General features: G+C 36.2%; 1 protein-coding gene across 1 annotated transcript in view; it reads right to left on the bottom strand.

The window, feature by feature from the left end:
- Positions 1-1,130: 1,130 nt before the first annotated feature.
- Positions 1,131-10,200, bottom strand: part of adam15 (ADAM metallopeptidase domain 15) — a 45,156-nt gene continuing 36,086 nt past the window's right edge. Inside the window, exons 21-22 of the mRNA XM_080053395.1 lie at positions 6,315-6,463; positions 1,131-5,195 (exon numbers count right to left, since the gene is read on the bottom strand). Coding sequence (XP_079909521.1) covers positions 5,138-5,195; positions 6,315-6,463 — 207 coding nt within the window. The 3' untranslated portion in view covers positions 1,131-5,137. The remainder of the gene's footprint in view (positions 5,196-6,314; positions 6,464-10,200) is intronic.

Raw genomic sequence — 10,200 nt, forward strand, 5'->3', positions numbered from 1 at the left:
GGTGGAGTTCAAAACAATGCAAATAATGTACAAAGTCAAAAACAGGATAGTTCCAGACTGTATCCAGAAGTTGTTTCAGATTAGACAGAGCAAGTATGAACTAAGGGGAATGTGCATGTTTACCAAGATAAATACAAGAACAAATGTAAAGATGTATATCGGTACAAGGAGTAAACATGTGGAATGTCTTGGATGAAGAAATTAAAACGTGTGACACGGTACAAAGATTTAAAAAAATATTGAAAAAGAAGATGCTTAACAAATATAAAAGTGAGGCATGAATGGCACTGTGAATATGTATTGTGGATGTATTTTGTCTTGTGTCATAACTTTACATGTAATATGTTTAACATGCAGGAATTAATTATAGAAATAATATTTACAATAACTATCAAACAAATTATTAAAAACAAATTATATATATATATATATATATATATATACATATATATATATATATATATAATAATTAAATACGATCCTGAGGGACCAACGAAAAATGAATAAATAAACATAATGTAAAAAGGGTAGGCGCAATAAGCTAAGGCTTCAGCCTACACCTTTTCGATCAATACTATTTATAAGAAATTAATATATAAATTACGATGACAACTTTGTGTTATTTTGTGTGTTTTTTATTATTTTCTTTTTTTAACTTATGTAAGTGACGTTGTGAATATGTTTTGATCAAAATAAATAAATAAATAAATTCTTCTGTTTTTTTTAATGGCGGGTCGTAAACCAACGTAATGGTGACGCCGCCTACTTTACCAGAGGGGTGTAACTCCAGCCTTCAGACATTTTTACTTCTTTCACTTACTTTTTTCAAACACACAACTGAAAAAATAACAATCATAACAAGAGAAGGGACCAAGTAAACCCCTGTAGGAGTCTGGGGGCATCCACCCCAAGAAGATTGTTTGTGTGTTTTTAACATGTAGCCTAGTAGAAGCATTCTGGTGCATTCTGGTGAAGAGAATAAAGGAAAAAGTCGACATTCATTCAGTTCAGATGAATAGTAAAATTAGCAAAGCAACATAAATTGCTAGCAGCCAGATGCTTAACAACTGAACTGAGGGACATATTTATTTACACATTTTAAACAACTGAAAATGCAACACAGTTTAAGAAACAGTCTGTTTATTGAGGACATTTCCCCCGAGCAGCAAACATGAGCACAGCATGAGAACCAATCAATCAATCAATCAATCAATCAATTAATCAATCAATCAATCGCCATGGTGACCGGACGCTTTAAGGATCGTTAGGTGAAAACATTCCACTTCCTGTCTTTGGAATAGTGACATCATCACTTCAATAAAACAATCAACAACTCTTAACTGGATCTGTTGCCTTTTGTAGTGACCTTGAAATTCATTTATATTTTTAGTTTTAAAGTTGCAAAGAGGAACTTTTAAATATTTCTGAAACAGTCTAATTTTTCCTCTGATTATCATGAATTACATGTGACAGCAAACGAGACCATCAGTGCAAAGAATGCTATTTTTATATAGTTTTTCTTATTGCGTTTGTCATGGGTATACGCTCACCCAGGAACAACAGCTGGCGTGGTAAAAACACTACAACTTTTGTCCATAGGGGGGCGCTAGAATTAACACAAACTGAAAGTTCCACGGAGCACTTTTATTAGAGTTATTGTGAATGCAATATCTCATGAACACTTTGAGGGATTTTCTTCAAAAATGTACAAACATGCACGAAACTTCGATCCGACCATCGTCATGTTTACATTTGATATGTACAGCAGTTCGTAGGCAGCGTAGCTTAGTAGGAAACCCATGTCTAAAACTAGTTAAATATAGTATCGCCCCCTGTTGGTTGGATGTCTCATTATTGCCACAAAACTCACACTTGCGCAACACAACCTCTATTAGATCAACACAAATCTTAAAAGCACACTATGTAACTTTGGTTGTGTCAGAGAAGTGAACGTTTTCTAAGGTATATTCTCATAACTGAATAAACAAACTTTCCTCACAGGAAAATGTGATCCCTGGAACACTGTTTGAAGTTAGAAAGCTTCCTGAAAAGTTACTGTTTCACTGTTGTTGTTGTTTACAGCAGCAGGGCCCACAGTTTGGTTTACAAACATATTCTAGTCTTACGTTTGGTTCCAGGTTCCCTAAAAATATTTAGATTTATGATGATAGAATTATTCAATACTAAGAATTACATGTGGAGTAAAATATGTTTAGTAAACTAACTGCAGGCTCTGTGAATGTAAACAAATCCTCCTCCTCTGACACTACACAGTGACCCTTTAATCGATCTTGCCCGACCCTAGTACATACTGAAAACAAATATTGTAAAACAAACATCAAATATTTGGTCAGTTTTCACAATCGTTCTCCAAACAGGTTTTAAAACCAGGTTAATCAGCCATGCGTGAGTTAACACAAGAGCGCAGATCAGAGACATATTACAGCATTTACAGCTCCGGAAAAAATGAAGAGACCACTCAAAATGTTCAGTGTCTCTTGTTTTACTCTTTAGAGGCATATATGTTTGAGTAGAATGAACATTTTGGTTTTATAATATTAACTACTGACAACATTTTCTACCAAATTCACAATAAAAATATTGTCATTAAAGAGCATTTTCAATAAGTAATGTAGAGATGAAGACTGGTCTCTTTATTTTTTCCAGAGCATCTACAGTATATTCACCCCAGCTCGTCTTTGGCGTAACGTTTTGAGCAGCTGACAGTCTCCCATAGAAATCTCAAGATGTGTTAAAAAAAAGCGAGACACACAGGGACCCAGTTCTCTTGATAGTAAGGCTCAGAGACAATCCCATAATGCTAAGAGAATAAAAGTGGTGAAATAAACATGGAATAGCTACAGAATAATGTTGAGATATTTAAAAAAAAAATCATTATATTTTGATGATTCGAATTTGTAACTATGATTATTGGGACAATGGTAGAGGGGGAAAATATTCGGAGAAAAAATAAAAATTCTCAAGATTGAAAGATCCTCTGAGGAACTTTTAAATATTTCTGAAACAATTAAATTTTTCCTCTGATGATCATAAATTACATGTAACAGCAAATGAGACCATCAGTGCAAAGAAAGAATGCTATTTTTATATAGTTTTTCTTAATGCCTTTGTCATGGGTATACGCTCACCCAGGAACAACAGCTGGCGTAGTAAAAACACTACCGCTTTTGTCCAAAGGGGGGCGCTAGAATTAACACACACTGAAAGTTCCTCGGAGCACCTTTTAAAAGCTTTTTTTTCTCTAATCTAAAAAGTGGGGTGGATCCTTTATACCAGTATAAAATGCAGATATGTATTTTACCCAGAAGATGGCGCTATAATCACGCTAAAGCTACACTGACCCACCTCACATAAATGGACAGGCAAACAAAACAAAAAAATATTTTCATAAAATGGTGCCCAAAAAAAAAGAATTGTGTTGAAATACTGTAACTCTTTTACACGTTTTTAATATTAAAGGTGCTGTAAGCGGAATGGTTCTTTTAGCTAACTTCCTGTCAGTTACTGCAGTTAGCAGTCCCCTCGCTCGTCCCTACGTCACCACATTAATGCACTGCGGTCTTCAAGCAGCGAGTTATCTAGCATCATCTCAGATCCATAAGTGTGATAAAACATGATAAAAACCATCAAAACAGACATTGGGAAGGATTTTTACCTGCTCCGCCATTGTAGGCGCATACACATTCACCCATCTGTTGCTCTGGCGTGCACCGGCAGTGAGACCATGGAGTGTATATATCATATATGAGTGAAACGAGTGTCGGTTTGTAGCGTTCTCTCTTCTGATTGGTTAAAAATTTCGGGATACTCCAATAAGTTTATTTGCCGATTACATGCAAAGCAGCTGATTGAGAGATCGGCTTTATGAAACGCGCACATTATGTAAGTGATCACTGTATGAATAAAGAGCAATTTTACACTTATATTAACACAAATAAACCGCTTACTTCACCTTTAATAATCCATAGAAAACCCTTCTCCACTATATAATTAACAGCATTCTATACTCCAGATATTACGGTAATTCTCAAAATCTCAAGATTGTGCTCCGCCCACACATCATAAATACAAACACATAATCCATAATCTCAAGTCTTTTTAAGTGTCACCATCACCTTTTAAAGGAAAAGTCCGTGATTTTATCCCAGCCGATGAAACTGAAGTCCAATCCATCGAAGATTCAATCCAGTTTTAAACATACTGAGTCCAACTGTGTGTCCATGGTGACGTAATCTCAGAATTTGATAGTTTTTTTATATTTGAGAAGACTGAAAAAATAAAATCTAAATTCGACCAAAAAAAAAAAGCGTTTTAAATGTTAAAAAATATTTCTAAAAATAAAATATTTCTCCAGGAGTAGCTCTTTGGGGTCCTGTTGAGGGCCCCGGACCACAGATTGAGAACCGCTCTGTTCACGAGTCTTTAGTTAGATCACAGGTTTGATTCCTCGGTCTCTTGGCCCTTGAGCAAGGCACTGATCCCCTCCTGCTTGCTTTCCAGGGGGTGATGTTTCACCAACAACACCAAAACAATGTTATTTAAGGTGACATCATATCTTGTATCTGCCCGTCAAAGGTTGAGCGTCCACACCGCTCTGCCGAGGTGCTGCTGAGCAAGGCACTGGGTTCCATACGCACACAGACATTTATTTACAGGCAACGTTTACACAACAAGGGTCTTGCTAAAAAAAGGGAAAGTTTTTTTCCTACGTTTTTACAGTATCTACGAGGAACTTTTAAATATTTCTGAAAGTCTAATTTTTCTTCTGATGATCATGAATAACATGTAACAGCAAACTAGACCATCAGTGTAAAAGAATGCTATTTTCTTAATGCTGTTGTCCGAGTACGTTCACCCAGGAACAACAGCTGGCGTGGGAAAAACACTACCGCGTTTGTTCAAAGGGGGGCGCTAGAATTAACACAAATTGAAAGTTCCTCGGAGCAGCTTTAAAACATAAAAATACTTTAACGTATTAGTTGAAAACGTTGCCATGTAAAAGTCCCCATAATTCCATGAAGGATTTAAGCAAAAAAAGTGTGTGTGTGTGTGTGTGTGTGTGTGTGTGTGTGTGTGTGTGTGTGTGTGTGTGTGTGTGTGTGTGTGTGTGTGATGGTTATAGCGGTGACGTGTCGACTTTCTGAGGGACTGTGGGTCGCATCGGAGGAGGTCGTCTGAGAGTGAGAGAGACAGAGAGAGAGAGAGAGGGAGAGAGGGAGAGAGAGGGAGAGAGAGAGAAAGAGAGAGAGACAGAGACAGAGAAAGAGAGGGAGAGATAGTTTGACGTCACACTATGATCATGACCATCTTTCTCAAAACTTCCTATCTTTCAAAAAAATGCAAGGACTTTCTAAAATTGTCTGTTGTTAATTTTTTTTTTTAAATGTCCCAACTTTGTAAAAATATCCCGACATTTTATAATGTGCCAACTTTGCACTCTGACTGACTTTCGAAAAATGCCCCAACTTTATAAATACGTGCCAACTCTAAAAACAAACAGACTTTCAGATTTGACAAAAATGTGCCCACTTTAAAAAAGAATTCCACAATTTCTTAAAATTTCTGGATTTTTTTTAATATTGATGAATATCCTCTAAATGAAGAGGAATATTTTTTTTGAGGCTATCCTTGCATTTGTCTGGTACCCGCTAGTTCAGCTTGCACAAATCTATACAGCTCCGGAAAAAAAATTAAGAGACAAGTCTGGATTTTTCTTGAATCTTCATCTCTACATTACTTTATGAAAATGCTCTTAATGACAATATTCTTAATGTGAATTTGGTAGAAATGTTGTCAGTAGTTAATAGAATAAAACCAAAATGTTCATTCTACTCAAACATATGCCTATAAATAGTAAAACAAGAGACACTGAACATTTGGAGTCGTCTCTTAGTTTTTTCCAGAGCTCTATAATGTCTTGTAAGGGTTAATTCCCGACCAGTTACCAGGAATTAATGGACGCCGTGGAGGCGAGAACTGTCCGACGCGCAGCACTTCACAAAGTGGACAGAATGTAACAGTTAGTGTTAAATTCCACACCTATGGAATTCGACCATAACAATGTATATATTATTATAGACATCTATGTATTATACCTACATACTGCTCCGGATGTTCTTTTAGTAATATTTGTGTTATTTGTAATATTCATAATATTGTAATGCTTTGGCAACACAGTTTGTACCACAAATGTAATGCGAATAAATCTTTTTGAATTTGAATTTGAATGTTCTCCAGCCAATCAGAATAGAGTATTCCCACAGACTATGCTATAAATTAGTTTGACATCTTACCTGTTGTGAGGGGCTGCAGGTGCGACGGCGCTTCGCTGAGTAGGTTTGCTGTTGGCATGGTAACTGGGGTGAGGTGGAATCGGGGGGTGTGGCTTAGGGCCCAAGAGGCGGGGTTTAACTGGCACTACTGGTTTGACTGCAACAGGAACCTTAAAGGAAAAAATTAAAAATTAAATGGAAAAAATATTTCAAATAATTTGAAAAATAATAATAAAAATAAATAAAATAAAAATAAAATTCAAAAATGATTTAATAATAATTAAATCATAATCAAGAAAATATAAAAAAATAATTGATTTCAATGCAACGGTAATGTTTGTTTATTATGGTTTTACTTCAACTCACCTCAATTCCTTATATAATTATGTTAGTTATTAGACAGAATAAAAAAGCATAGAAAGTTTAAAGTAGCTACGAGGAACTTTTAAATATTTTTGATAATTTTTCCTCTGATGATCATAAATTACATGTAACAGCAAACGAGACCATCAGTGCAAAGAATGCTATTTTTATATAGTTTTTCTTAATGCCTTTGTCATGGGTATACGCTCACCCAGGAACAACAGCTGGCGTGGTAAAAACACTACCGCTTTATGTCCAAAGAGGGCGTTAGAATTAACACACACTGAAAGTCCCTCGGAGCACCTTTAAACCACAGGGCACTCAACAAAATATGTGACGACAAATCAAAGTCAAAGTTAAAGTGAAGGTTTTTAAGTCTTTAAACATTTTAGATAAAAAAAATCAAAACAAACAAGAAAAAAATTAACAATTAAATTTGTGTTGCTTATTGAGGAACATTGAACACACACTTTGTTAATTTCACAAAAATCAGCAAATTAGAATTGACAGGAATTAATCTAGTGAATAAACACAGGACGATATGACCCAGTGGTGAGTAGGACATTATCTGTACTGATGGAATTAGTGATGTGGACATGGAGATTATACTGAAGTATTCAAAGTTTTTTTAACTGTCTCAACTTCATAAATGTGTGACAAACTTACAGAATTTCGACAAATGTTGAATTTCTAAAAGAATTCTACACCTTCTACAAAAAAAATCCCGAAAATCTTCAAACTCTGAAGTCTCACTGACTTTTGAAATTTGTTTGGGATTTATAAAACTGTCCCAAGTCTGCAAACTGTAAACACTTTTGAAAAATATCCAGATTGTTTTTTTTTTAAATCATAGGGCAACAAACACACACACACATCAAGACTCACTGATGAGTAAAATCACTTTTTTTTTCCCACATCTGATCCAGAAGCAGTAGCATAGATTAAACCCATCAACCACCTTCTTGTTAGTTAATTCGCTTACAGGCCAGATTCCTTCTACATGATGCGACCAATCAACTCTTATTAAAACCACACACACACACACACACACACACACACACACACACACACACACACACACACACACACACACACACACACACACACACACACACACACACACACACACACCTATCATCACTTCAATTTGAGTCAGCCCAGATTACAGCCCGGATTCTTTCTACATACTACATACTAACTAGCTACATACTACATACTAACTTGCTATACATACTAAATTCTAACTAGCTTCATACTTTTTTCCACCATCCGACCCAGAATCAGTAACAGATTAAAACGATCAATCACCTTCTCATTAGTTAATTCGCTTAAAACCACCGATTCTTCCCTATATGCTACATTCTACATACTAACTATACTACATACTAACTAGCTGCATACTACATACTTCATACTACATACTACATACTAACTAGCTCCATACTACCGATACCTGTGCAGGTGACACGGGGTCGGGGGGCAGCGGTTTTGTGGGCGGAGCCGGTCGACTCGCCTTCAGCTGAAAGTGTTAGTGAGGAACAAAAGCTTCAGAGTGACACGAGGAGGTTTTACTCTTTAAAGGTGCAGTCAGTGATTCTGGAGAACGCTTGTTGTCAAAAATATACTTTGTGTCAAAATCAGTGAATATCTCCTCATGATCAGCTACCTGTCTGTACTGTGTATGTGCTGTAAACAAAGGGGGCCCACCGTAGCTAGCAACATACCAGTTTACAGAGCCTAGGCTGTGTATTAAAACTGGATTTTTCTTTCAGTGTGCACACAGTACAGACAGGTAGCGGATCATGAGGAGATATTCACTGATTTTAACAACAAGCGTTCTCCAGAATCACTGACTGCACCTTTACTGATGAATAAAGTCAGGAGGAAAGGGGGAGCGGCGTGCAGTCTGCTGTTTGTTGTTACATGTCAAAAGCTTTAGAACACACAAACACTGTCACTGTTTACATACTGATTGAGCAGATCAGCAGTCCAATTTACAGTATACTGACTCTCAATCGCATTATTTGGGTGCGTTAGCTACAATTTGAGAAATTCGGTTTAGTATAAACCAAACTGTGCTCCTTTTTTTTTAACCTTTATTTATACAGGTAAATCCCATTGAGACCGGAGACTCTTTTTCAAGGGAGACCTGTTCCCATTCCCACGTTACCATTCACACACACATTCATACACCGATAGCAACTAACTATCAACATTCACACAAGGCAAGGTGGGTTAGGTGTCTTGCCCAAGGACACAACAACTATGACACAGGTGGCAGGGCGGGGATCGAACCTCCAACCCTTTAATCATCGGCCAACCCGCTCTACCAACTGAGCCACAGTCGCCCTTCAGTGGGAACGCACCATAACACAGACACACTAACAGCTAGCGGTGACTGTACCTGGTTGGGGGGGTCTGGGGGTAGAGGCTTGTTGGGGGGCGGCGGAGCTCGCTGTGCAACAAGCAGCAGAACAATAACAGTGAGAAGAAAAGCAGCCGGTTAGTGTTAAACCCTCTGTGAACCTGAATATAGAATAAGATCATATGTAATAATAATAATCTTTTACAAAAATCTGATTGAAAACAAATGTTCTTAAATATTAAAAAACTGAGTTAAAAAAATAAGAAAATAGTAGAAATCAATATATATATAATAATCATTATTATTATTATTATTATTATTATTATTATTATTATTATTATTATTATTATTATTATTATTATTATTATTATTATTAATAACAATGATATATGTATGAGTGTGTGTATGAATGGGTGAATGTGGTAAGATATGTAAAGCGCTTTGGGGCTGAGAAAATCGGCTAGAAGGCGCTATATAAGTCAAGTCCATTTACCATTTACCATTTACCATATATGATATCAAAGTTCTGTGTCTCAATCAGCTTACACAAACATCTGATTTAATTTTTTTCTCTCATAAATATCAAATAATGTAGTTAAGAAAATGCTTTTTTCCACTGTCTAGACCGTTTGACAGGCCTGCTTGGGCGTGGACGTATCAAACAGTCTCCATGGAGAGAACTGCAGTGATTGGTTCAAAATACTTATCATGTCATAAGAACCAGAGCATAACCCGCCCCATCTAAACCAAATTTCTGTAAACACAACTAGACAGACAGCTAGACGGGGACAATGAGACAGACGCCACAGACACACAGAGTTGCCGTGGTTACCTGTGTGGGGGGGTCGGGGGGGAGGGGCTTAGAGGGAGGAGCAGGAACCTGATTGGACAGAGAAACAGGAAGTAGAATGACAGAGTGAAACATGCAGCTTCAAACCAGCAGCGCAGGTAATGTTAATGAGCAGGAGCATCCTCACCACACAAAATATCTTTGAGAAATTATTGATGGACATATTTTTATATAGAAATAAAAAGATAAAAAAAATAAAATAAGAAATAAATGAAAAAAATGAAAAAAATGTATATAAAAAAACTTTAAATAAAACAATTAAAACAAAAATAAAATAAATAAAAAATAAATAAAATTAAATAAAAATACAATAAAAATAAAATAAAATC

The sequence above is a fragment of the Ammodytes marinus genome (genome assembly GCF_949987685.1).
Source record: "Ammodytes marinus genome assembly, chromosome: 25".
Classification (NCBI taxonomy): domain Eukaryota; kingdom Metazoa; phylum Chordata; class Actinopteri; order Uranoscopiformes; family Ammodytidae; genus Ammodytes; species Ammodytes marinus.